At 38.5% G+C, this 27,833-nt stretch overlaps 1 protein-coding gene across 1 annotated transcript; it reads left to right on the top strand.

Moving 5' to 3' along the window:
• LOC104471864 (diacylglycerol kinase eta-like) lies at window positions 1-27,833 on the top strand (the record flags this gene model as incomplete). Its single annotated transcript, XM_010087358.1, has 14 exons — window positions 1-135; window positions 3,147-3,264; window positions 4,152-4,262; window positions 4,419-4,515; window positions 7,055-7,162; window positions 10,288-10,401; window positions 10,690-10,824; window positions 11,798-11,964; window positions 13,823-13,928; window positions 15,444-15,536; window positions 19,577-19,696; window positions 20,048-20,156; window positions 21,551-21,681; window positions 27,744-27,833. Coding segments are annotated over 14 exons (1,634 nt in total), but the record flags the coding sequence as incomplete, so codon positions are not given.

The following is a 27,833-nucleotide window of genomic DNA, read 5'->3' as shown; positions in this document are numbered from 1 at the left end:
TTAAAACTGCGCCAAGATCTCCAGATCGACGTACAAGCCGAGGTATCCATTCTCAGACAGGCTCTTTCTCTGCTCCAGCTTTGGCTGCAAGCAAGGAAAACCTCCCAGTGCTTAACACTAGGATTATCTGCCCAGGTAATTATGATTTTGAAATCTGCTGTTCCTTATACAAATTTAGTATTGCCTTCTGTTCCCCTGCTTGCTGTCAAATAATGATTTTTATTTCATGCCAGGAGCTCTGAATTTGTTTGAACCAACATACACATCTTTGTGTTGTATCATATAGTAGGAAATGCAAAATAGTGTAGAAGTTTCCCAGTCACTTAGCATAACACTAAATGTAGCAGAAATGTTGTGTCTGATTCTGGAGGATAAAAAAATCAAATTCAGGATCTTAGAATAATGGAATCACAGAGTGGCTTGGGTTGCAAGGGACCTCTAAAAATCATCTAGTCCAACCCTCTGCCATGGGCAGGAACATCTTTCACTAGACCAGGTTGCTCAAAGCTGCATCCCGCCTGACCTTGAACACTTCCAATGACAACTCTGGGCAACCTGTGCCAGTGTCTCACCACTCTCATCATAAAACATTTCTGCCTTATGCCCAATCTAAACCTACCTTCTTTCAGTTTGAAACCATTGCCCCTTATCCTTTCACTACAGGCTCCAGTGAAAAGTCTCTCAGTCTTTCTTATAAGCCCTCTCCATATTTCAAAAGGCCACAATAAGGTCTCCCTGGAGCCTTCTTTTCTCCAGGCTGAAAAAACTGTAACTTTCTCAGCCTTTTTTTGTCGGAGAGGGGTTCCAGACCACTGACCAGTTTTGTGGCCACCCTCTAGACCTGCTCCAGCAGGTTTGTGACTTTCTTGTGCTGGCAGCCCCAGAGCTGGATGCAGTACTCCAGGTGGGGTCTCACCAGAGTGGAACAGAGAGGGAGAATCATCTCGCTCAAACTGCTGGTCATGCTTCTTTTGATGCAGCCCAGGATATGGTTGGCTTTCTGGGCTGCCAGCACCCATTGCTGGCTCATGTCCAATTTTTCGTCCACCAGTATCTCCAAGTCCTTTTATGATTCATCCTAATGAATGGAGGCTATGAAGGAGCTGAGGGACAGAGCTGTGTAAGATTCAACCCTCTGAACAAGACGTGTCTGTAGACACCTCTTAGCAAATGGATAACTGAAAAATGGATAATTATCAAAGCTGCCATGCAGTAAGAACAGTTGAGAAAAATCTCTTCTTATCAAAATGCAATTAATACTAGGAAGCACCCATAAAACACTGTTTTAATTAACTTCATTGGTTTAGTTAAACGTAATGGAACTGAGCTTGCATTTTTCTTTAGGTCAATTTAAGTGAAAGCTTTTAGAAAGTACTTTTCTTTGCTTGCACGCATTGCACAGAGTATACATTGATATTAGTCAAGGTAGGCATGGCAAGGCTATGACCTTTCCACAAGTTAAGTTGAACTATGACTCTTCCAGTTGTAAAAATGGTGAGGGTATTCCTTAAGAATATTTCCAAAGGAAAGGACCAAAGGAAAATCAGGGAAAGTTTTGAGAAAATCAGGGACATCATCCACCTGGACTTGTGTAAAGCATTTGACACTGTCCTGCATGACATCTTTGTCTCTAAATTGGAGAGACATGGATTTGATGGATGGACCACTCGCTGGATAAGGAATTGGCTGGACGGTCGCACTCAAAAGAATTGCAGTCAACAGCTCGATGTCCAAGTGGAGACTGGCGATGAGTGGCATTCCGCAGGGGTCAGTATGGGGACTGGTGGTGTTTAACATCCTTGTTAGCGACATGGACAGTGGGATTGAGTGCACCCTCAGCAAGTTTGCCAACGACACCAAGCTGTGTGGTGCAGTTGACACGCCGGAGGGAAGGGATGTCATCCAGAGGGACCTTGACAGGCTTGAGAGGTGGGTCTGCGCAAGCCTCGTGAAGTTGAACAAGGCCAAGTGCAAGGTCCTGCATGTGGATTGGGGCAACCCCAAGCACAAATACAGGGAGGTGAATGGAGTGAGAGCAGCCCTGTGGAGAAGGATTTGAGGGTGTTGGTTGATGAGAAGCTCAACATGAGCTGGCAGTGTGCACTTGCAGCCCAGAAAGCCAATCGTGTCCTGGGCTGCATCAAAAGAAGCATTAGCAGCAGGTTGAGGGAGGTGATTCTTCCTCTTTGCTCTGCTTTCATGAGACCCCACCTGGAGTACTGCATCCAGCTCTGGAGCTCTCAGCACAGGAAAGACATGGACCTGTTGGAGTGAGTCTAGAGGAGAGTCTCTAAGATGGTCAGAGGGCTGGAGCACCTCCTGTACAAGGACAGGGTTGAGAGAGTTGGGGTTGGTCAGCATGGGGAAGAGAAGGCTCCGGGGAGACCTTATAGTGGCCTTCCAGTACCTGAAGGGGGCTGCAGGAGAGATGGAGGCACTCTTTATCAGGGAGTGTAGTGATAGGAAGAGGGTAACAGTTTTAAGCTGAAAGAGGGTAGCTTTAGATTAGATATTAGGAAGAAATTTTTCACTGTTAGGGTGGTGAGACACTGGAACAGGTTGCCCAGGGAAGCTGTGGATGCCCCATCCTTGGAGGTGTTCAAGGCCAGGCTGGATGAGGCTTTGAGCAACGTGGTCTAGTGGAGGGGGTTGAGCAACCTGGGCTAGTGGAAGGTGTCCCTGCCCATGGCAGGGGGGTTGGAACTTGGGGGTCTTTAAGGTACCTTCCAACCCAAACCATTCTGTGATTCAATGAGATTAAGTTTAGTCTAAATAAAATGCTCTAGTAGTCTTTTTGGATGGTAGGTCATCCATTTGATTACTATGTCAGCCTGTGAGTGTTGGCCTGAAATCCTGAATTTTCATTGGTTTTTTTCTTTCTCAATGGTGGTACCTGAAGAGTCACCCACTGCGCTGCAGCATAGCTGCCTTTCTGCTGAAGGGAGCCAGAGACCTAAAAAAAATAACGAATGTATATAAAAATTGAGATAGAAACACAATCATTCCCTATAAGGATTTAATGAATGTTTTGTCTCTCAGTATGTAGCTTATATTATGACAATATATGTTTCTCTGTGTATCAAATACAAATTTTATTTGATATAATTCTCTTGTTTTTGTTTTGTTTGGTTTTTTTTTAAAATCAGGTTTGAGGGCTGGTCTAGCTGCTTCTATTGCAGGAAGTTCAATTATTAGCAAAATGTTGCTAGCAAACATTGATCCATTTGGTGCTACGCCGTTTATTGACCCGGATCCAGATTCACTGTAAGAAGTTATTTTATTTCCAAATTTACTGTCTTACTTTGGTTTGTTTCTCTTTTTTTTTTTTAAACTTTTTTGTAATCTTTTTTTTTCATTATGAAATTCTGATTTGCTGTCATTGGGCACTAGACCTCAAGGTCTGAAAGCAGGTTGGATTGTACTGTTTTAGTTATGAGTAGTGCAGAATTGTCTTGCAACAGCAGAAATAATAGGAGACATTTGCTCACTTATCCCTTGTCCTCTGGCTCTGAAAGGAGGAGGACACTAACTGCCAGTCTGAACACAAGTTCAGCCACCAGCAACATGTTGAAACAGTTCTGGGCACTTCATAGTGGAGGAAGAAGTGTCCCCCTAAGGACTGGAGCAGTGAGGTGGAGGTTTTGTGTCCTAAGCTGTCTGTGCTTCCCAGTACTGGGCATAGCATTGGCAGAGACTTGTGGATGCCACCTGGGTTGTGGGACGCAACTCTACAAAAAAAAACCAACACTGCTGTCATGGGCAGCATCAGACAAACATCCAGCACCCAACATGCCTAAACGCAGCTCAGGTGCTCAGCCCAGTGTGGTGCTGCTGTCTAAGAGCTGTGCCTGGGGCAGCTCTTTCCTCATATTCCACTGTTAATTTTGGGTATGGTGGAGCTAGTGCTAGGTTGGGGGTGTGTTACAGTTTCTTCTTTGTCCTATGGTAAGTAACTTACACTTGCAAAGGAGCTAGCAGCCAGTCTGTCTCTTTGACTGTCATTGGGTTTCCTCAGGGAGACTGAGAGGAAATATCTCTTGACGTCTCTTGGTTGACGTGCCTGTTCTGAGACCAACTACAATCTTGGTCAAAGCTCTGTGTGTCCAGGTACTGTACAAGTGTACACCTAATTATCTCTTTTCTTGTAACAGGGAGGGATATTCAGAAAAATGTGTCATGAACAACTACTTTGGAATTGGGTTAGATGCAAAAATTTCACTAGAATTTAATAACAAGCGAGAAGAGCACCCTGAAAAGTGCAGGTAATATAATTGTCAGTAACAGAGCCAATACATTCCCATTATTTTCTTTTCCTTATCTCTTTATTTGAATTTCTTAACTTTTTTTTTCATCCTACAAATGCAAGACATAATAATATGTGAATTTCAATATGTGAATCTTGTTTTACCTGTTTTCAGAAGTCGGACAAAAAACATGATGTGGTATGGAGTTCTTGGCACAAAAGAGCTACTGCAGAGAACTTATAAGAACTTAGAACAAAAAGTTCAACTTGAGGTAATTTTTATTTATGGGCAGAATGAGTATTTTTGCTTCTGCAATGTGTAGTGAAGAATTTGGGCTTCCTTCTGAAATCTTTTAGAGTTCCTGCGTCAGCTCAAGCTGTCCTCAAAGGCACTGTGTAAAAACATGTGAAGTAAGAGGTTGTTCCCCAGGTGGTTTTTTGGAGTAAAATGTCAATACTTAAATATCCCAAAATACCCATTATAATGTTTCTTGTAACTACTGAGTTTAAAAAAATATATATTGTATAGGTAGGATATGTTTCTTACTGTTCACAGCATCAAAGAGAGAGACCGTGTTTTAAGGACAATACCAGAAATGAACATACACTAAACAGAAGGAAGGAGATAAGGAGTCTTAATCCTTCAGATTAATTTTAAACTATCTGAAAGCTTGATTACACATACAGGGTGTATTACGCACACAGGTGATCTTAGTCAGAAATTCCTGACAGAAGAGGGGAGATTCTCAATGTACATCACAAGAAGCCCAGCTGCACCAGTAGAGACTTCTCTAATAGGTATTTGAGACAGTCACACAAAAGAAGTAAGATCTTATCACAGAAAAAAAAAACAAAACAAACAGTGCAAATTATCTAAACATTGTTATTTTTTTGTCTTTTAAGTTCTAACGTAAAATGTAAGTGTTCTTCATGATACTGGGAACTTAAAGGTGATATGATTACCAAATGCAGAAAAAGACTATGGGATTGTTACAGTTATTTTCACCTGAAGAATATCTAGGCTAGATTTTGACAGAGAACATACATAATTTCTCTTTTTACTTCATGCTAACTATTTCATATAGAAGTTCAGGATACTTGTATGAAGATAACTTTTGAAGTTGAAAGAATAATTTTAAGTTACTGGAACTCATTTCTCACTCCTCTGAGATTTAGGAGGATTTTGTCTGGTAGCAGCAGATTGCTGTTATCTAAGGATTGAGTAATTATCAAGGAATTATGCAGTAGCTAGCAAATATAATGACAGGAAAGAATGTTATGTATGCTGCAGATAGAATTCTAATTTAAGGATCTTTTGAATAAGATTCAAATAAGATTCAATAAAGCATTCAAATCTGACCTTTCTGTAATTATTTTTGAATATTTCTGGAAGTAAACCAGCCAGTAGAAATTTCATATTTAGTATTGCCTTCCATAATATAAGCCTTATGCTAAAACATGTGGTGAGGTGCACAGTATTGGAAAATTAAAAATACCAATTTCAGGAACAGGAGGCAGACCTCTATAATAGAAATGGCTGTGCAGCATCTGTTAATATCACAGCATATTTTGGATACTGTCACATTTTGATTAAAATGTTAAATTCTGCGTTGTTGCTGAGATGAAATAATAAAAGGACAGAACTAAAAACATTCTAGAAATAATTTAGCATCTCTTACTCCTCTTGATAAAAATGCTATGGATTTTGTCCTTACTTCCTGAGGATTTCTATTTCATTTGTATAATTTGAAAATCCTTCTGTGGGATTGGTAAATTGCGGTAACCTAGCAATCTTCTTTAAAGGCAACTTCACCCACAAATTAGTGATACATAAAGTGACACCTGCATCCAGCATTTATGACCTTGGATTTCCAAACTGCTTCAAATCCATGCTTGTGGCACTGCTGCAGGACTGCTTGACTCCCAGTAGAATGGTTTGAGGTCACTGGGCTCACCTCTGCAGGCAGTTGTACTGCTGTAAGTCAAGAGCAATTTCACTGCTGTCTGTAAATTTACTCTTGGCCATAAGTAGGGTGAGATTGACCTATGTCATCGTATGGTCACGCTGAGTAGGACTTGGAGTTGCTTATGGGTTTTGGAGGATAAAGCAGTAAGAAAGAAGGACTGAATGGTTGGTCATAGGACCAACCTCCTACCTGCAAAATCAACCACTCCTAGCCATGGTCAGGGTGACAACTGTGGGACCAGTCCTAGATTTGCCTTTGCATTTTCGAGAGGAGAGTGAAGTTAGTTTTACAGGAAGCCAAGCATACAATGCTAACAACACTTAAATTTAATTACATGTTTGTGTCAATGCCAGAAATATTCTTGGATATTTTTAAATTTTTGTTTTTCCCCACTTAATGGATTTACCTAAGTAACAAGTGTATTGCAATTCTGGGAATGCTGATAGAGGATGGAAGACTAGTTACTGAATGCATAAAGGAAGCTTTTTGTAATGTCCATGGCAATCTTACTGTGTGTACTCAGGGAGATAGCTTTTTTATTGTAAAAAGATTTTTAATCCTTGATAGGCAGAATATGGTCTAAGTGCATGAGGAATTTCACAATAAGGGATGTGAAAATGTCTCTTTGAAGAGTCTTGGAACACCTCTGCAAAAATTGGTGCTGAGATTGGGGAGAAGAGGTTTGGATTAGAGGTACTTCACAGCATAGGGGAAATAATCTTGTGTCACACCTATTAATGACTCTGTCCTCTTCTGCCAGCTCTGTTGAAGCTTGACGTGTTAAAAATGGCTGATTACTTTTATCACATTATTTATATACTGAATGAGCTTTTATCCATTACAGTGTGACGGACAGTACATCCCCCTTCCAAGTCTGCAGGGTATAGCTGTGCTAAACATTCCAAGCTATGCTGGTGGGACTAATTTCTGGGGTGGAACCAAAGAAGATGATGTGAGTAACATTAAAGAGAAGTAACCTTCTGGGCAAAACCAGCAATAAATACCTTTCTCATTTAATTTTAATAGTAGTAGTGTATAGTTTGGAAAGCAACTCTTATTCAGGGATGCTGTTTGAGTTTAAATTGTGTTGTCTTGTTGATTTTTTAAATTGAAAATATATCCCATGATTTTTCACTGTCTAATGCCTTCTGTCGTGTCCATTCCAGCAAAATGTTCATAATAAGGCTTAATGATTTTTTTTAAATGGCTCTATGAGATAGTGTTTTTAGAAACTAATTTTATAAACAGAGCCTCTCTCTATATTGTTTTACAGACTCCTGTAAATAAGGTTTCTCAAATTATAGATTCCTCCATTTGCTATGTTCTAGCAATAAGCAAGCTGGGCAAGTCTCACAGTCTATACCTGAATTTTCCTCCTGTTCTTCAAACAGCTTTGTACTACGGGATGGTGATTCAGAAAATGACTGATGCATTTAGTGACTGATAATTTAGTGGGGGCACTAATCTGTTTTTTAAATATTATTTTCAGTGAGCTTCTAAAATATTTGAAGATATCTTTTTTCCATTCTCCCTCACATCTCCTAGGAAATGTTACACTACATGGATACCTAAATATCTTACAACTTGGAGCAGTCTTACTGCTGCCAGACACTTCACGCACAATGCAACAATTGTAATCACTAGCAGATTATCCTATTTCTGTCCTGATTTAGTGTGTGAGAGGTCTGAATCACCTAAAACTGTAGTTGCAAAATAGCTTGTGATTTTAATGTAGACAGTCCAGGTTTTTTTTTTTTTTTTACAAAATGCTTTTGGTTTCTTGTGAGTTTTTATCCTTTGCTTATGTAAATATATATATGTAAAAATCACAAAAAATATTTAAACAGGTTTCAATGTCCTTTTCTCATTTTTGGTATATGTCAGAGGATGGCAGTTAGGTTTATATTTGGCTATGCATATCTAAAGTTTTTATATACTCCCATGTTCATATTTGTAACTTGAAAGCATCTCTGTCTGCTCAGCTCCTGTTAAGGAGTTTATTTTTCTGCCTGGACTGCCTCACTGACAGAGAAGATCTGTCCTAGCTGTCATAGTGGTATACAGCAAATATGTGTGTCTTGGAGCAGTTTTACTGATATTCTTGGTCTTCTGGTAATCAGATGTGCCAGCAAAGTGACACATTTGTTCTGGACAGAGTTAGGAGCATAATTCACTGCTTTAACGCAGTACTGACTGACTGATCATCAAAGGTGGTGGCGGTGGTCTGAAGTGCTGCTGGTTCTGCTTATCGGGACAAAAGAAAGATGTTGCCTTGACAGCTGTGACTGTTCCTGAAATACTGTTGGTGAGCCAAGCAGGGCAGCTACATGCCAACCGACTTGGGCGGGGCTTGTTTAGGCTTTTTAGTGTCCAGAAGACAGGCTGGAAACATGACCTGCAACAGGAAAGGAGGGAATTGTTTCTTGAACGTTGGTCCATAGAGATTTGTTTGCTTTAATTAAAAAAACCAAAAGGTTGGTTTTCGGTACAGATATGTTTTACTGATGGAGGGACACAGCAGTGCGAGTTGTGGTTTGCCTGTCCTTTTGCTAAAATGGAAGCACAAAATAAATCAAATGTTACAAATACTTTTTCTTAACTCATGCAGAACCAGCCCTGTAGATGTCAGTTATACTTGTTAAGGCTGGATCAAGGACTCTCCATACTTTTTACCTTGGAATAACAGAATCACCATCTTTGCTCTTTTCAAGACATTCACATCCTCACGTGAAAAACAGAAGAATTTCCATGGAAATCAGAAAAATTCAGATGGAGAAACATTTTGCTTCAAAACACTCTAGACCCAGTAAAATTGCACTTTCTTTCTTTGACAGTTATCTATTCAAGACCTAGCTGTGCAATCCTGGGATGCTCTGAAGGGAAGTGCCACCTGGATGCAGCACTAAACTATGACAACTGTGCAGTGCAGCCCTTTCCCTGAGAAGCCCTCAGCCTCCTGGCAAAAGTCACCGCTCACTGCACTGGGGTGAAGGCTCCTGCTGGCTTGGTGGGCAGCAGGGACTGAAGTCCCTCACCCTGTTCCTCATCCTCTCCCTGCCTGAGCCACTGCTGCAGATGCTATCTGGATTACATAGTCCTGGATCTGCACCCTCTTATTCTTCACCTCCAGGAAATCCTCTGTCAGGGGACAGGATGTGACTAGTTGTGGCTTTTGAGCTCCTTTGAAGGATTTTCTCCAGTCTGGTCTTAGGTGTCTCTGATGCAGCTTACTCTGCCCAAGATGCCAGCTGAAGTAGTCTGAGAACCACTCAGAGAGGTGATCTCCCTAGCCATTAACACTTATACTTCTCCTGCTGATTTGTCTCCCTCTTTGCTCCCCATTGCATATCAGGATGAAATGGTCAAGCTTCAAGTGACCTTAGTGACCTTATCTCCTGCCAGACTCTGTTGAACAGCCTAAGACTTGTCCTATAGCATGGCTGAATTCCCCTGCAGAACACCAGCTGGCAATGGCACATGCGAGAGTTCCTGCACTTTGTGTAAGCACATGGAAAGTCAGTCTTGGCTGGATATCAGGACATTTGTTACAGGCAGAAGCGGTTTTCATATTTCCAGTGTATAGTAGTATACAGCACAAACAAGATCCTCTTCAGTATGAAAGCTGTGTTTGACAAAGCTGAGAGTGGACTCAGATGTTGGTTTTCAGGGAATTCAGAATATAAGAAGATAAGCACTTCTGAGAAAAAAGACACCATTACTCCTCTTAACTTCAGGAACCTCTTAGATATTGAGTACATTAACCAAGCAGAGATTTGAATTGCCTTTCATCTTGCCTTGAAAAACACTTCTTAGTCTGCACAATGAAACATGCCACCCTTCCTATATAAGGATATGCCTTGTCATTCAGATATTTGAAATGCTATTAGCGTTGCTGTTTTAATATTTGCCTACTGTCTTACGGTATCTCACTCCTATGACTTGCATGGTTGTTCTATACTAAGTAAGTTAGAGCATTTAAATGTTGAAAACAAATCTGTAAATGAATCTGTGTTTCAATCATACACAGTCTAAGCACTAGATTTACCATCAAAATGGAATAATTTCTTTTCCTTTCAGATATTTGGGGCTCCATCATTCGATGATAAAATTTTAGAAGTTGTTGCAGTTTTTGGCAGCATGCAGATGGCAGTTTCAAGAGTCATCAAACTGCAGCACCACAGGATAGCTCAGGTTTGTTTCTTACTTGAAAGCACACAATATGGTTGGCAGCAGTTTGGGATGCTGGCAAGTAGCAGTACTCTTATGACCACCACCCTATACATTAATAAAGCGCTGACATTGTTTTAATTTTAACGGGTAACAAATCGTCTTCTATGATAAATGATGTAGAAAAGTGCTTCATCCTTGAGACAGTCCTGGAAGGAGGCCGCAGCTCCTAGTAATCAACATATTTCAGGTGGCCCATCAGTTTCATTAGTCTTTATTGCTCTGTGAAATAACATGTTTGTTCTTTTTCAGTGTCGGTCAGTAAAGATCACCATACTTGGTGATGAAGGGGTTCCAGTACAAGTTGATGGAGAGGCATGGATCCAGCCCCCAGGAGTTATTAAGATCATACATAAAAACAGAGCTCAGATGCTAACACGAGACAGAGTATGTGGCAAAAAGTGTATTGTGAGATACCGTTACTAACATTGGTTTCTGTAATAACTTGATTCCGTTATAACATGAACAAAACAGTACTTACAAAAATTATTTATAACTATTTATATAACTTACATAATTATTTACATTTATATAATTTCTATAATAAGCCAGATGAAGAATTGTTCTTTTGTATAAGTGACACAGCTCTTTGTTAGCTTTTATCAGTTTTGTTAGTGCTATCCTCTATTCTTATTAATATATAGTAAGAAGAAGAATGGTCAAAATTTTAGTGTTCCTTCTCTAGGTGTATAATATGCAATCATATACTGGAAGTTTTAGCACAGTTGCAGAAATAGCAAAGTTCTACAATGTCCATTTTTCAGAATAACTTTCTGCAGATTTATCTCCTGTTTCTCTCTGTCCTCCCTCTCCCCCATGACCCAGTCTCAGACAGAAGAGACACAAGTGGAACCTAGTCAGAAAGCCACTGGAGAGTTCACACTTGTCCAGGATTATTGTGTGAAGGCTGTAACTGCCCCTCAGTTCTCCCTCCACTAACTCGATGTTGAATTTAGGGTGCAGTTAATGGCATTTGAACTCTAGTAAATTTGTTACTTTTTCACACTATTTTTTAGGTTTGAATCCTGTGTTTGTTTCAGATTTGGATCTTGCTAGCCACACAAAATGTGCTTGTATTATCACAGCCTTTGAGTTCTTACTGTTTTGGAAGACCCTTATTGAGGATAACGGGGAGGAGACAGAGAGAGAACTTTCAGAAGTGACTTGTCCTTTATACTAAGTTTAAAAACATTAAATGTCATTTTATTATTTATACAGCTATTATTGTTTATATAAAATTGAAATTTGAAAGTTATTTGTTAAATTAACTAAAATTTTATATAAAACATAAAATTAAGTAGTAAAATAAATAAGAATACTCCAAGTGCTGTGAACTGAATGTATAATTCATTTCGATTAGGCCTTTGAAAACACCCTGAAGTCTTGGGAAGACAAGCAGAAGTATGATTCCTGTAAACCTGTCATTCGATCTCCCTTGTACCCTCAGCAGGCTGTTGAGTTGGCTACAGAAGAAGAAGTTGCACAGATCCAGCTGTGCTCACAAGCTGCTGAAGAACTTATTACCAGGTACAGTAAAATTAATAAGTTTGGATTGGCAACCTAGACACCATGACTGAACTATTCATGCAAATGCATACATAGACTTAGAAGTCTATATTTTCCCTGTTTTTTGATTAATATTTCATTGCCACTATCAGTTATTTTATTTTTTTAAAGTTATTTTATTTTTAAGGCTCAACTTGTTTATGTATGCTTTTCTTATGTATTTCTGTAATTTCATTTTTGTGTGTTTATGTATTTTTTTTCTTTTGATGACTGGCTTTCTGAAGGAGCAGTGGAAATGGAAGACTAGAATGCTTCTCTGCAGAGAGGCTTTTGACTGAAACTTCTCGTTTTACGCAAAAGCAAAAGTATATTTATTGGGAAAAGAGCCCTTAGAAGTCAACTTTAGAAGTCAACAGTGTGAATGTATCCACCTGACCTTAACCTCTCCTGACCTTACTTCTCCTTAAAGCTTTGTTACTCACAATTTCAAAAAGATGAGCACTTTTCAATAAACCTGAAAGTTTTCTTAAAATATTGTACAAGTAAACAGTTAACACACCAACATTCAAGGAGCCCAAGTTGCCAGATAAAATCTCCATACCTTTTTGCATTCATCCACTCATTCATTGTTATTGCAGTATTTCATTCCTAATGCTCAAAATGCTGGCCTCTTCTCTAAAGTAACAAGTGATAGGACAAGAGGAAATGGCCTCAAGTTACACCAGGGAAGGTTTAGGCTGGATATTAGGAAAAATTACTTCACTGAAAGAGTGATCAGGCATTGGAACAGGCTACCTAGGGAGGTGGTGGAGTCACCATCCCTGGAGGTGTTCAAGAAACGTGTGGATGTGGTGCTTAGGGACATGGTTTAGTGAGTTAAGTGGTGTTGGGTTGACGGTTGGACTTGATGATCCTTGAGGTCTTTTCCAACTTTAATGACTCTATGATTCTATGATTCTGTCTTTGTCCCCGTGGACACTTCAGTAATTTATAAGGGTTCAGATGACAGTGAGCTGATAGTAGAAAACTGATCCCACAGCCTTCCTTAATGTCAAGAATTACTTTCTGCCTGAGATGCAAGTATTTTAATAAAGAAGGCACATCAATTTTCACAGAAAAAAAACCCCAACAAACCTAGATGTTTTTAAGACAAGCATTTTTTGAAAATCAGAACATTTCATAAAGCTGATACTCAGTTCACTGTGCTGACAAATTGTCTTAAGCATCAAAATAAATTCCTGGAGTATCTGTTGAGTTGCACTGATAATATAAGAAAAGAACTGAAGAACTACATATTATTTTTATACTGTGCTGGTGACTGAAGTAGACATGGAAGAATAATTTAGATTATAAATTACCCAAAGTGAAGTTTAGCCAAGACCACTTAAAAACTTTACTGTTCTAGAGATGGTCCTGAGGTTGTAATTACAGCAGGACCTCACATAATCTCAAAAGATTGCAGACAATTTTAGTGTCACATCTGAAGGATGTGCCTTGTGAAATAGGTGTAATGGCTTTTAAAGTAACTTGAATTAAGTTTTCTTAATGTGCTAGGGTTTTCCTCTCTAGTTGATTTGAATTAATAGCCCCAGCATTTTTTGGTACAATTTTTGTGTAGCATTTCTGTTCTAAGACAAATAAATGTGTTTTAGGATTTCATAGCAGAACAAATTATCTGTGTTATGGATATCATTTATATGAGGTGCTGTAGTGCTTGGAGAGATACTTGTATTTCAACTTTCGTTGTAAAAGACTATTTTTTTTAAGTGTTTTGTGAAACATCTTGGTATATTTTCTCATCTGTTAATGTTGTGTACTCTTAAGAATTATTCTTTAAAGGAGGTAAGAAATATTTTTCTCTTTTTTTATATTTTTATAGAATCTGTGAAGCTGCAAAAATACACAGCCTCTTGGAGCAGGAGCTTGCTCATGCTGTTAATGCATGTTCACATGCATTAAATAAAGCCAACCCAAGGTTTCCTGAGGTAAAGGAAGGACAGAGATTTATGTATAAGTAAATAAGCTATAATATCTGTGTGCATAAGCTTGTGACATGGGAGCTGTGTTGTACTCCCTGTCCCCATATTAAAACAAGATGGATGATAATTCTTGAAGTTTTTTATAAAACTTCTAAAAATTCATATACATACTCAGATTTAAATGGAATTGCTTAACAGATGAATGGATACTGTATCTTCTCCCATTTTTTTGCCACTTTTTCTAAGGTGAAATTAAAGGGAAAGTTACTTCTGATTCTGAGAGCACTGCTCTGTATAGCAGTGGGGAGTCTCAGCCCTTCACATGCACAGGGAAACACCCCATAGCTGATGAATTTGATAGAGATCATGCTCAGTGATTCTGAAATTTATTAATAATACCAGGAATGGGAGTTAAGAGAACTGTCTTTTTACAGAAGAGTATTAACGAGGAAAGTCCCCTCCTGATGTTATATCAGAATGATATCTGGGAAGGCTGAAGATGCCTTTTATGCATTCATCATTGTCCTCCCCAGCTGATATTCTCTTTTGAGAACATTGGGTGGTAGAAATGGACATTAATGGCACTTAAAATGTGGACCTTCTGGGTTTTGTTGCAGGGAGGAGTGAGCAGTCAAAAGGGAGATAGGGTGTTTGGATTAGGGGCATGGTAGAAGTATGTAGCTTTTTGGAAGCAGTCAAGAATTTGCTCCATCTGCAATGGAGGTCTGCAGCCAGGGGTGTTTATTAAATCAAGTGAGGTGATGCGCTGATGTAGCTCTGAGCATGAATAAACCAAACTCGGGTCAGCAAACAGCAAAACAGTAGGCAAAGTAAGCTCACATCTGCTTGCAGACCACTGTGTAGGCATGTCCCCAGACACAGAGTGGAGGCATGACAAAGGCTGAACAAATGCCATTACTACATATAGATTAGTTCTTGTGGATGCATTCATAGAAATTTTCCTGCTTAATTGTTATCCAAGTGCTATGCAGAGAATGCAAATGGGGTGAGGGGAAATGAGTTTCCTGGTTTCTCTCTTCATGCTAGACAGTCTGGGTGTTTGCAAGGATTGGACCCAAAAAGATTAATTAGGTAGAGGCTGTCTATCTCTAACCTACGTATGGTAAATATATTAGTTAACCTTTGCTTCTTAAAATATGGCTAGCAGCTTACTTCTAAGGCAAGGTGAACAAGGCTAAGCGTAAGGTAAACAATTTGGACCAACACGCGTTGTTAAATGAGGCCCACAGCTTTTCTGCTGGCCTTTGTCATCCATAAAAATGGTCACTTGGTGATCTTCAGGATTGTATATGGTCATATTAAATTAAGTTAGGGATGACAGTAAATAAATGCTACATTTTTGTTTTCTGTTCTCAGTGCTGAAAAATTTGTCAGCGTAGAGCTAAATTGATGTATTTCTCCTAGGAGAAGATGCTTAAGATCTGTGCTGTAAGCCCAAAGTACTTATTTTCAGTCGGACTTGCATCACTTCAAATAATTTTTCTGCTGCTTATTCCCCAGAGCCTTACCAGAAACACTGCCATGGAGATAGCTGTCAATGTGAAGGCACTACATAATGAAACTGAATCTCTGCTAGTAGGAAGAGTTCCTTTGGTAAGGTCACAAAATACATGGTTTTATTTCCTCATTCAGATTATCTGTGATTTGTTCTTCAGTGATTTTTTAAATCGTCGCAGGATTTATGATATGCTACAAAGAAGCTCTGTAAGGCCGATTGGAGGATATTACACTGCATTTGTGGTTTGGATTGGAATGAGTTATGAATTCTTGTCCTAGGTTGGCATCTATCTTCAGATATCTAAAAGGTCATTGCCTGGTCTCTTCTTTTTTGATTGTCAGTGAAGAGAAATAACTATCCCTGTTGAGGCTGATTCACACTCAACTGTCTTGGAGGCCTATCTTAGAAAAAGATTAATCATCTTTTGGAGATTTAGCATTTAAGAGAACTTCTGGAGTTCTATTAGGTGACAATCTTCAGAGTTTAAAGAGAACCTGGGGTGAGAACTGCTCAGACTCATGCATTCAACTTCTGCAGATCTGATCTGAGCAAGTAAATCTCACCCTTGTTCTAATATCTGGCAGGAATTCTTTTATAACCTTTAACTGGTAAGGGTTCAGTAGACCTCTGATGGTACTTGCAGACTCTGCATCTTTTTGTCTAGTGTTTCTGTGCTTAAAATGATGAAGACTGCTCAAGAATTGTTGTACCTGGATGTATAATTAGAAAATTTCTATATGTGACATTGCGAAGAGAAGAAGGATGTCAGGTTTTCTGTGCTGGTCCAGTTTTACATTAAGATGATACTCAATAGGAACAGTTACATTTTCTTCAGATTCAAAAGCAGATTTATTACTAATTTACTATTTATGTAAGTTTTATAATTAAACATGGATATCAATAGGAATGTTTTCATTTAGCTGAGTTGGGGTATGAAACTTACTGGTGCAGGTTCACATACCTTTTTATACAAGTGATGAGTGGTATGAGTCTATTCTACAGTAACCAAAAGTTAATATAGTCTGAAGGCTAATAACCATTTAAGTTCTAGAAACAGGCAAAGATTAGGGTCATATGATCTATTTTATGAGTTTTTAGGAGGAAACATTCATTAGAAGTTTTTGTCTAAGAAAAGGGAAAAATATCTTCTGTATTTTTCAAATTGCTATTACTAATCCCCCATATTTCAGATTGAATGTGGAATCAAAATAGAGAAATTTGTTTAAATTTTAAAATAGTTGAGGAAGAGGAATTAGAAGAAAAGTTTAAGTTGGTGATGCCGTACTAGGACAAGTGTAATTTATCAAGGCAGTCTGGAAATAATGCTATTATGGAAACCTTCCCATTGACACATTACCTATTCTATAGCCAGTTGTGATCTCATTGTGTTGTCAAACTGGTCTCTTGTTCAGGCTCCAAAGCTGAATTTGATTCATTTGTCCATTTCTGATTTTTACATGTTGTACTTCTGCTTCTCATTATGGTCTGTGCAAAACATCTTCATGAGTCTACGTCAAACCTGTTTTTTAATAAAAAGGCCATTTGGAAGATATCGAGATAATCTTCCGGAGATGTCCGTTGCACTCATTTGACGTTGTGCTTGTTTCAAATAGTATTTCACGTCACAATAACAAGGCACCCTGGTTAACCTTATGCCATATATTTTACAAATTCTGAAGCTGCATGTATCTTGGTCCCTCGCTCTATTAAAACAGCCAGATAACATGCCAAGTGTTGCTTGATGCATCAGCCACTGCCATTGTATGCTGGTCTCCAAATTATCTTTCTTCTCTAACAAAGACAGACGTTCTTTCTTTAATGTCTTCTTCTACTTTTTTTTTTTTTGCTTCTTCAATTCTCCCTCACTCGTGTCTTTTGTGATCAAAGCCCCTGATAGCAGTAAATTCGATGCCTTTGTTGCATATACTACTTTTTATTTGGTTGCCATTTACCGGCTCTTTAGTTTTTCTGTTATGGCTCCTCATGGAGACAAAAGAAATATAAATAAATATACAAGGAGACTGGGATTCTTGCCACCTCTTGTAAGATATTTTTAACAAAGTTCATACAACAGTATTATCTGGATGACATCAAGTAGTGAATTAGCTATCAATACCTTTTTTAGTGAAAAGATAAGATGGGATAATGAAGTTGATTTGTGGACTCTCTCAGATGATTATGGCTGGAATACAATTTGGAAAAAAAAATACTATGCTTTGTCTAGATATTTTCCAAAGGCACTATTTCTATGTTTGCTTTTTAAAAAGCAGAATGTTTCATTTCAACTGAATGAAATTATCTGAGCTCACTGAAATAAAATATTTCCATATTAAAAATTTCATTTTGGAAGGAATTGTAAAAATCCTTTATTTTCATTGTTTAATTCATAGAGTTAATTTCCGTCTTGGAAACAAGAAGCTTTTCCAAGATGTTGTAGGAGGAGAATTTACCCTAACTTGCTGACTCTTCCTTTACCAGAATTGCAGTATTGTTTTGGGTTTATTTCAGGAGCAATATTGCCAATGCATACACTTTCTCACCATCAGATGAGAGTTTTTTGTCGCCAAGCAAAATGTTATCCTTTGAGAATCAAGCAATTAGATGTAGGTGCTTGCTGAGAAAGACAGAACTCTCTGCTTCATTCAGTTATATAAAATAGGTGACTTAAATATTTTTTAAAAATTAAAATGCAAGAAGGTTGTAACTTCTTCAAAGACAAGTGGGTCTTCCACTGTGCTCCAAATTAACTGTCAGCTTGAAAAATAGGGAAGACAAGGATCAGAATCTGCTTATGAGCACTGAATTCTGTGAACTGTAGAAGAGAAAATAACATGATAGAAATATGGAGCTTATATTTCCAGTATTACTATACTAAACAGCAATGTCTTGGTAAAGATGGTCTCTCCTTTGAAAGGTGGTGACATATGCAAACTACTGAAGCAAAGGAAGGAAGTTTTTGTTAGGTAGGATAAGTTAATATGAGCTTGTAATTTATCACCAAACCCCAACAATGTCAGAATCTTTTTCCAGCACTAGAGATCAAAGCTTCTCTTCCAAGTCCATTTAAAAATGCATTCACTAAGATAACTTAATTAGGTCCTTTCAAAAGGATATTCTGCACTGCTTTGAGACTGCTTTTACTTCAAAGAGAGAAATAGATGTTCGGATTGCTTTATTAGGGATTCTAGCTTGTTCCAGAATTCAACCCTTTACCTCAAAATGGTGTTTCAGCAACTCCAGATGAGCCCAAAACAGCCTTGCCATGGAACAGATGCTTGCCTTACACCTTCCTCACAGGTTCAACTCACACAACAGCTGCAGAACAGTTTTCAGACCAAGTTTTTAAGGAAGATTGGTACCTCCATGGATGCCTCCATGGGGTTCTCAAAATTCCTGTAGGTCAGGAACTCCCAAGCTTTTTACACTGCTACCACTTTCTTTTCCTCTTTGGCCTTCACTGATAACTCTGTCTCCCCTCTGGGGCTGCAGTCTTGTCCATCTTCCATGCCTGGTCCACATTCTTCCTACCCTTAGCCAGCAGCGGTGGCTATCGCTCCATCTCTCACCTATTTAGGTGTAGTGCAGGTATTGTATCACCACTGGAAGACCTTTGGGAATGGAGCATCTTTGGCAAGATCCATTTCCTCTTACTTGACTGTGAAAGAGTGATCCGTCATATGATGACATTTGCAGATAACTCTGGCTTACCACCATCTACTCAAATTTTTTTACATCACCTTTCATGCACAGATTTTCCAGGCTCTTGTTCTTCCTGTCATGTTTTATCTCCCTTGTGCTGGAAGTTCCCATTTCTAATGTTGTGTACTAGTATCGGTGTTATCAGATAACTTTTAGTCTATGAAGACTTAAGTGTGTTGAATTATGATTGACAGTTAGGTCCAGCTGATCTGCACTGAAGTCTCAGCTGTCTCAGTCATCCCTTAGTAGTTGGGACCATCCTAAATGTAGTGTCAGGGTGGTCTGACCCATCTCTGAAGGAAAATCTGTTGTCACTGTTCATTTACACTCACCACAGATTAGTCATTTTGTGTGTAGTAACAACCTATCTAGATTTAAATGCTGTTTCTTAACAAGACTAAAAATACTATTTTTCTGGCCTGTTGTTTATAAACAGCAATTAGAAGCTCCCCATGAAGAGCTGTTGCCTGACGCTTTGCACAGTGTGGAAACAGAGTTGAGAAAACTTGCTGAGATACCTTGGCTTTATTATGTTTTTCAACCAAATGATGATGAGGTGAGTTTGATTAATATGTCCTGTTTCTAACTGAACTTAATTTTCTTTTGATAGGGAAGAGTAAGTTAGAATCTCTTATGATCCAGAGAGTCAATTTCAGTAGTGATGCTGGATCCTCTCTTGTCTGCTGTGAACAAGTTTCTAAGCTTAGGGCTTTTTTTGTCTTTTGTTCCCTTTTGTGAATGTAAAGTTTTTGAATGGTTATTTAATAAATCAAACAAGTATAGAGTTAAATCCCAACATTATTCTTTACGAAAGTAAAATTTGGTATTAGCTTTTGAGATTAACTGTGAACTACCATCTCAAGCATGTAATTTCACTGTTATTTTCTGTTAACCTTCTTTCGTGCAGGATCCCCCTCTGGATTATGCTAAAAGAAACAACAGAAGTACAGTGTTTCGCATAGTGCCAAAGTTTAAAAAAGAAAAAGTTCAGAAGCATAAGACCAGCCCTCAGACTGGTATGTGTTTTGAAATTACAAGAAAAATAGTTGCATTTGGGGAAAATGTAATTCTATGCGGTTTTTTGTAAGACCTGAAATGGTGCACTCTACCTAAGAGTAAAGTCAAAGAGAAGAGCAGCTAAGCTAACTGGCATCTTCGTTAGGGTGAAGATTTCTTTCAGTGCATTTAGAAAGCATTCAGTAGGACCCCAAGACTTTTAAGTAAACCAAAGAACTACTGTGAAAATATTTAGATAGTTTTATTGTGTGACAGCAAAGACGCAGGTCCTGGTGGTTACATTTAATTAACTCATAGCAGTACAAGTCGTAGGTGAACACATTTGTTTCCCTGTGAAGCTCCAGTTTAGGTTTTTCAGGTTAGTTTCAGAAGGCATGCAAGAGCTTTTATCACACTGGTTTAATTAACCAGTTATTCCTAAATTTGAGATGGGTTTTAAGTTCAGCGAGTAAGACAAATCAAACAAAAAGCCATGATAGTCAGTATTGATTTTTTTATTAGAAGAAGTTGAACAAACTCCACTCTCCTCTCTTCCCACTCTTATCCATGAACTTACTTCCTTAAGATTATGTCCAGGAGTTAATCAGTGATCAGATGGTCCTAAAACTGTTTCTACATCTTTATCTTTTTAATGGACAGTTGGTCAAAATCTGCAAAATCTTGCAGTTGTTGATCATAATTTAGATTTCAGATTAGATTTCAGATTTTGCTTCATTGTAAACCTAATCAGCATTGAATGAGTTGCAAAATTATAGCAATAAGTAGCATAACCTTTTTTCAATAAATGTGGTCTTGTTGGGACTAATGTGGGCAACTAACCTTAGAGAACAATGTTTTACAGAGAGCTTATTAATGGGCTATGAAACACAGTAGCTTAAAGAATACTTGTTGCATTAATTAAGAATACTAGAAAACGTTAATTAAAACTGGACTTGCTTGCTGCCATTGCTATATTTGAGGTATGGTTGATATTTTAATTTTACATCTTAATTAGTTTTTGAAGGCTTCTCCTCTCCCTGGATGACTACTAATAAATTAATGGAATAAATCAGAACAACATTAGACTTTGCATCACTGATCCTAAGACGGTTTAATGTGAATGTGTTGGGACGTGAGGTTTAAAGGCTTTACTGAAGAAATGGGAGTAAAGCTGAAAGCATGGCTGCAAAGCAAAGAACCCCAACTTTGTTTAGATACTTTCTCATGTTAACTGCTAACCTGTAACCTGCATGTAAAAAGAAAATTGTCAGTTTTTGTGGAAATGACACCTCTAACCTTTCCCTTTGCTAGCACGGCAATTCTACTCTGTTTTCCACTCTCTTTGGCCTAACCTTTGCTTGTGATGCATTTGAGCATGTAGAAATTAAGGGGGTTTTGCTCTTAACTTTGGTAGTTCAAAAATGGGGCACAGATGAAGTTGCTGCTTGGCTGGATCTGCTCAGTTTGGGAGAGTACAAAGAAATCTTCATCAGCCATGACATCCGAGGCTCTGAGCTTTTACATCTGGAAAGGCGAGATCTTAAGGTATTTCCTTTGTGCTACTTTTCTGCTATTGACCATTTTCTTTGACAAAACAACAACCAACTTTTCTTCTTTCCCTGCACTTGTTTTGTGCTTGTAGCTTGGCTTACACTGTGCAAATATGCAATAAACTAATACGCGCTGTCCTTTGGCCTGAGTTTCCGAAGTGCTGACTTGTACTCGCAACCAGGAATATCTGTTATCTGAAATTTCCTTTCTTTGCACTTTATGGAGAATGATAGCATTACAGTTTTTATGTCAGGAGGCATAGGAAAAGCATGTTTGATATCTTAACTGACATCAGTGTAATGCACTGTTATCTTCAAGAATTTACTGTCTCCATTAAAGAGGATCAGCATGGATCAGTTGAAGGTGGAGATAATAATTTTGAATCTATCTACTGCAAGGTCATCAGCTATGAGCAGCTGACCTGCTTTAGGTGATTTATTGTATATATATATTGGATATAGTGGGTGTGAGAGAGAGAAGCAGCTTAATAAAATTGTGGCATTGGACTTAACGGTGTTGGTGTTTGTTTGTCAAAATGGACCTTTGCAATAGGTTTTCTCATCCCTCACCAACCTCTGCCTGATTTTTGCTGCATAGATTTAAAGAGAGTACTTTCTTTGTCTCCAAAATTGTAAAACTTTCATTCTCTGAGGTCAGATTGAGAAGTTTTTCAGGGAGAAATGTTACCTAGCAGTCTGAGGCTGTTATTTGAGCTTGCTGGTCTTTTTCAAGGATGATTTAAGTGCATCCATTATATGTAATAGAGGCTGTATCTTTGGGGATTCATTACATTACTTTTTCCGGGAACTCAGTAGTAATGAGTTCTTGATAATGTGTTTTGCAACTGCTTTTAGCACATAAGAGAGGAAATAGGATATTGTATAAATTGCAAACATTTAGATTTAGAGTGCAAGTTATTGCTCTAGCCACAGTGCAGTAGGCTGCAGATAGAGGCAATACTTTCATTCAAATCTGCCATTTTTTGTAAAGTTTTTTATATAGTATGAAATCCTGACGTTGTAAAGCAGTGCTTGCATTGTGTGACTGTTGCAGGAGAATGCAGCTGCTGAAGATGGCTGTGTTTAAGATGATCTGTTTGGCTGTTTTGTATTATTTTACCCTTTGGTATTAGATCATCTAAGCTTCTTTCCATGGAAGTTAAATTCCTTTCTTTCAGGATAGTTCCTGACATGGAGGGACAGTTTTAGGACAGTCTCTCCTTGCCAAAATCTAGAAACAGAAAACTGTCCAAGCAATCCACCACAATATTCCAGTGATGGATGTTGCAAGTCCCTGTTGTGAATGGGCACTGAACAAATTTAAAATTTAACTTGGAAACTCAGCATCACAAAATGCATAGGTTTGCTACAATGTTAAGAAATCTTAAAAAAAAAAAAAATCAAGATGTCAAATTTGTTGTAATAAATGCTGATGGGTAAGACCAGTTTTAAACTAGACACGGCTTCTGGCCATGCCTCATTTTTGATAGGTTCCAATTTGACTGCAAGCCCCAAAGACTGGCACTTCAACCAAGTAAATATCTGCAGCAGAGTAATCTGTTATCCCTGTTGCTAAGACTCCTGCTGATTCAGCATAAATAAAACCCCATCACAAAGACCTACACCCTGAAATATCTAAAAGTTTGTCTTAGAGCCTACACAGAGACAGAGTTTTACTGTCCCCTCTATCTAGTGCTGCCTGGAAGCACGTATGCAGGTTTTAAATGGCTCAGCATAGCTGGGAGAGGAGTTGCTCTACGCCAGTAGCCAAGGGTATATCCTGTGCTAGCAGAGGTCTTGCTCTAGAATTGCCCCATCTGCTCGTCAGCAGAGCTGAGAGCTTCCAGAGCAGTGCTGCGCGTGAGGTAGGCCAGGCTGCTGGCCAAGCATGGCTTGTGCTCTGTGTAGCAACGCTGAATTTAAGTAGCAGAGTTGAGCACTCGTCCTGTTCATTACATACAGGGCACGATCTCTGCAGGAAGCCCAATTAAGGGTGGCTCAGGGACAGTGCAGTTTGCTGGCCAGTGACCTGAATCAGTGTCAGGATGTGTAATGTGGTACATAGGAAATGTGGAACATGTCACAAGCTGCCTTGCTAACTTTTCCTCCCTTTGGCTATCAAGGTTTGCGGATGAGTCTTCAGTGCTCTTGCGAGCTATAATCTGTCTGCAGCCTCTCCTCCAGTGCAAGGCTTGTACTTCCAGCCCAGCTAAATGGGCTTGCCATTGATTCACAAGCTCTTAAGTCATGGGCAATAGATTTACCTCTATTACCTCTCATGTCTACAACAGGAAAAATCGTTGCCTGTTTTAATTGAATCCTCTGGGCCCACCTTTCTTTCTGTGGTCTAAAGCAGAGATAAAAAGCAGTACGGAAAAGGATTTGATGAAACTTTCTTCCTTTGCACGCATCACTGAAATAGATCAATGCGTTGACTAAAGAATTGGACACCTAATTATATTTCTGCATAGCTTGTGGATCCCACTCTTGGTTAGCTCTGTGTGTGGCAACTGACAAATGGAAAACACCTCCAAGACGAACCGGATACTGCTCTCCCCCAGCCCCTGTAGTAATACCCTTTCTCCAGCCTTCTACACTAGATTTTATTTAGGGGGATCTTAGACTTCTACACCCATTTGATTTTCTTTCACTTGAGGAAAGGCTGGGCAGTGAATTATGAACTGTGCTGTAAAAACTGTAGAAAGCAAGGTTATAATGATTTTTTTAAACTTCTTTTATAAGCAAACTCATTGAAAACCAGACTGATTTTATTTGAAATAAGTGCTGGCATTCCTAGCATCGATAACTTTGTTCCTATTGTTCCTGTGCATGCAACTTAGTGGTATCAGAACTGCAACACATTTGGTAGGACTAGGGTGATGTCTCCTTAGAGCTCCATAGCAATGTTGTTTTCTTGGAGAAAGGGATTCCATGTCTTGTTTCAGTTTAGTCAGCATTACCAGTCAAGTCTGTGTTGAGGACTGTGGCTTTTCATCTTGGTGTTACGCAGTAGCATGTTTTGAAAAAGTTCTTCCACGGAAAATGTTTTCTTAGATTTGTTAGACTTCAGGCATGCTAGATGGCTTTTTGACACTGGGAATGCAGAGTAGGTTTCTCATCTGGAAGATGTTACTATTAAGGAGTGTTTATATAAATTGTTTGGTAGTATTACATTGGTGGTATGCTTGGCTAAAATCTGTGGGGCAAACCTGGAATAAAGGGTTCTTGGCTAAGTAGACAGCAATCACCATAATATAATGCAGACAAAGAACTCCTGAAAGCTGTTGCAATAATTTTTATCAGCCTTTTCTTGCCCACGTTTTTTTTTTTTTTCTCTGAGAATTTTTTGAACCTTATCTGCTGAATGCCTAGAGGTGGCAAAGTGGGTTGGGAAAGCAGAAGGAAAGGCAATCCTGTAGTTTTAAGGCTATAGCTGAGGAAAAATAAAGGCTATTTTCTTCCTCAGACTGTGGCTGAAGTCTTGTCTTCAAAACGATATTTTAGTCAAATTGAATTTTTGTTAATTAGTTATCAATTACATTGGGACAGATTATGTAGAGCATGGTGAAACTCATGCATGCACAAAAATGCAGACATCTTTGGGGATCTTGCTTTTTTGAATAATGCATAATATGCTGCTGCTTTAGTCTGAGATGAGAGAATTTCTGCAAACTTTCCTGAATCAGTAGTAAACTGAGAATACTAGGTAATGTCTAGTGTCAGGAATGCATAAATCTTAATTTCCTCCAAACCAAACCATTACACAAGCATAAAAATTAGTTTATTTTGTTGGTTGGCGCTTTTTTTTTTGCCTCTGGAAGTGTGTCAGAACTTATTAAAATGTCCCAAAAACTGTGGTCAGGCTCTTGAGGTTTGCTGTTTTGATCTACTTTACAGCAACTTGAAATGGCACAGAAATAAAATTGAAATCTCTTGCCTCTGAAACATGGGTAGTGTTGATGATACTTTGTACAGGTCGGTGGAAAAAGTGGCTGACGCTTCTGGGAATTTTATAATATGATTCTTTCCTCTGATCTCTGAGGTCTGGAAGCATCTTGCTATGTTGCTTATCCAACAGAAGTTCTACTCATGAAAAATATTTGTTCTGAAGAATTTGCAAGTTCTTAACCTTTAACATGTGTGGTTTCTCATGGTTTGGAAAGCATCCTGATGGTTTTTTCCTTATGTAGAATTTCCTCCACATAGCAACTAGGCTATTTCAGTAGTTTCAGTGATTGTGTATGGTTTCAATTCATTGGAAAATTAAATTTAGCATAAACAAGAAATATTCTCCAAATCTAAGATGATAAATGTTACTCTCATTGTGGGAAGAGTTTAACAGCTACTGCCCTACATCAGTTCTCTTAACTTAAAAGGTAGTACTACTTTTTTTTATAAGTGAGATGACTGTTAGCAGAAACAAAATATAAATTGATGTGATGTGGAAAATCAGAAGTTTTTTTCAGACAGGTTTATGAACAGCACTTAATTTGGGGACTTTTATGAACATGTCTTGAACTCTTTAGTGCTGACACCTTTGTGCCAAAGGTGGTCACGTATTTATAGTACTGCCAGTTTTCTACTGAAGAAATTAGTTTTTTTTTTTCACCTCTAACATAAGCAGAATTGTCTCTCTGAAAATTAGTCCACCTGTTTAATCTGTGCTGTGCTACCTTTACAATAAAAATTCATGCCAATCTTACCACCTCTTTCTTGCTTTGGAGAAATGCAAAGTGAATTGCATGCTAACACTTGTAAGTAATACAAAGTGCAGATTTCCTGAGGTTTCTGTGGCTGTAGAAAGGTAGATACAGTCTTTGTGTAGAGTATGTATAGAATATTTCATTCGATTTCATTTTTCACTCTTTTTGAGAATAATTATTTCAAGCTGATTAATTACACCTCATTTCCTTCTAATGTCTTCGTAATGGAAAATCTTCTATTAAAAGGAAAGGGTTTCTAATTCAGAAGAACAGATCATGAAACTTATGCTAAGATTATTTTTTTTTAAATCACGATCTATTTACATAAGGTTTATTCTGCAAATAACTTGTCCTTGAATCTGTCACTTGCTCAACATCACTAATACCAGGATCTTAAAGAGTTTTTCAAAGCTGGGTTTTGCAGATAAGGGAAGCAGATTTCCACCAAACTGAGATGACAATTCATTATCACACTTGGGGATCATTAACACAGCTGGGCATCCCATTTTGATCCTCTGACTACTGGACTAGTCAAAATTGAAAAAGGATGATGCTAAAGCTGTTATTAATGCTGGAAGAGGTTTGCTGCAAAAACTTATTGTCTCTTGTCACTCATGTGGAGATGGGTCCCAGAAACCAATATCAGAAACATTTCAGCTGATGTGATTCCTACAAGGAGATTAACGCTTGTGCTTTCTACATTTTCCTTTGGGATATGACTGTCATGTTTCTGAGAATTTTTCTTCCAGTTTTCTAATCGATCTATGTTAGGAGACGTAACCTTTTTCAAATGAAAAACAAATGCTTACCTTTTCTATTGCTCTCTAAAGGGAAGTTGTCCTACATGCCTGGAGCTGTTAAATCCACTTTCCCTTGAGATACTGGGGATGTGTGTGTTTGTTGATTAAAACCGACAACACAGGGCCTCAGATCAAGTGACATTGCTGGACAGAAGTTCTAATCCATCACATCCTACCAAGCATTTGATTGCTGTATTAGAGAGGAGGGGGAGATTGTTCTTTTTTGCCAGAAATTGTGCAAGGTTTTTGTATGTAGAAGTCAAGTGAAGGATGTTTTTGACAGATATTGCAGTGCCTTGGGTTCTCATGATTGCAGGTAAGTAATTTTCTGTCTGCAAGACAGAGGAAGATTCACTGTATGCTCTAAGCAATTTTTTTGTTAGGCAACACTTGCTAGTGACATAGAATCTTTTCCAGTTCGTGTTGATTGAATTGAGCACATCTGTTGCATGGCTCGATCATAATCAATGGGTGTTTTTTTTCCTTTTTGTAAATAAGCTTCCTTCTTTTTCTTTTCCTCCTTTTTTTTTTTTTTTTTTTTTAAATTTCTGTAGGACCTGGGGATAACGAAAGTGGGTCATATGAAGCGAATTCTCCAGGGAATTAAAGAGCTTGGCAAGAACACCCCTTCGTCTGAAGTGTAA

Source organism: Pterocles gutturalis, unplaced genomic scaffold (genome assembly GCF_000699245.1).
Source record: "Pterocles gutturalis isolate BGI_N339 unplaced genomic scaffold, ASM69924v1 scaffold6841, whole genome shotgun sequence".
Lineage (NCBI taxonomy): Eukaryota > Metazoa > Chordata > Aves > Pterocliformes > Pteroclidae > Pterocles > Pterocles gutturalis.
Note: the sequence above shows the minus strand (reverse complement) of the source record. Positions and strands in the feature narration are given on the sequence as shown.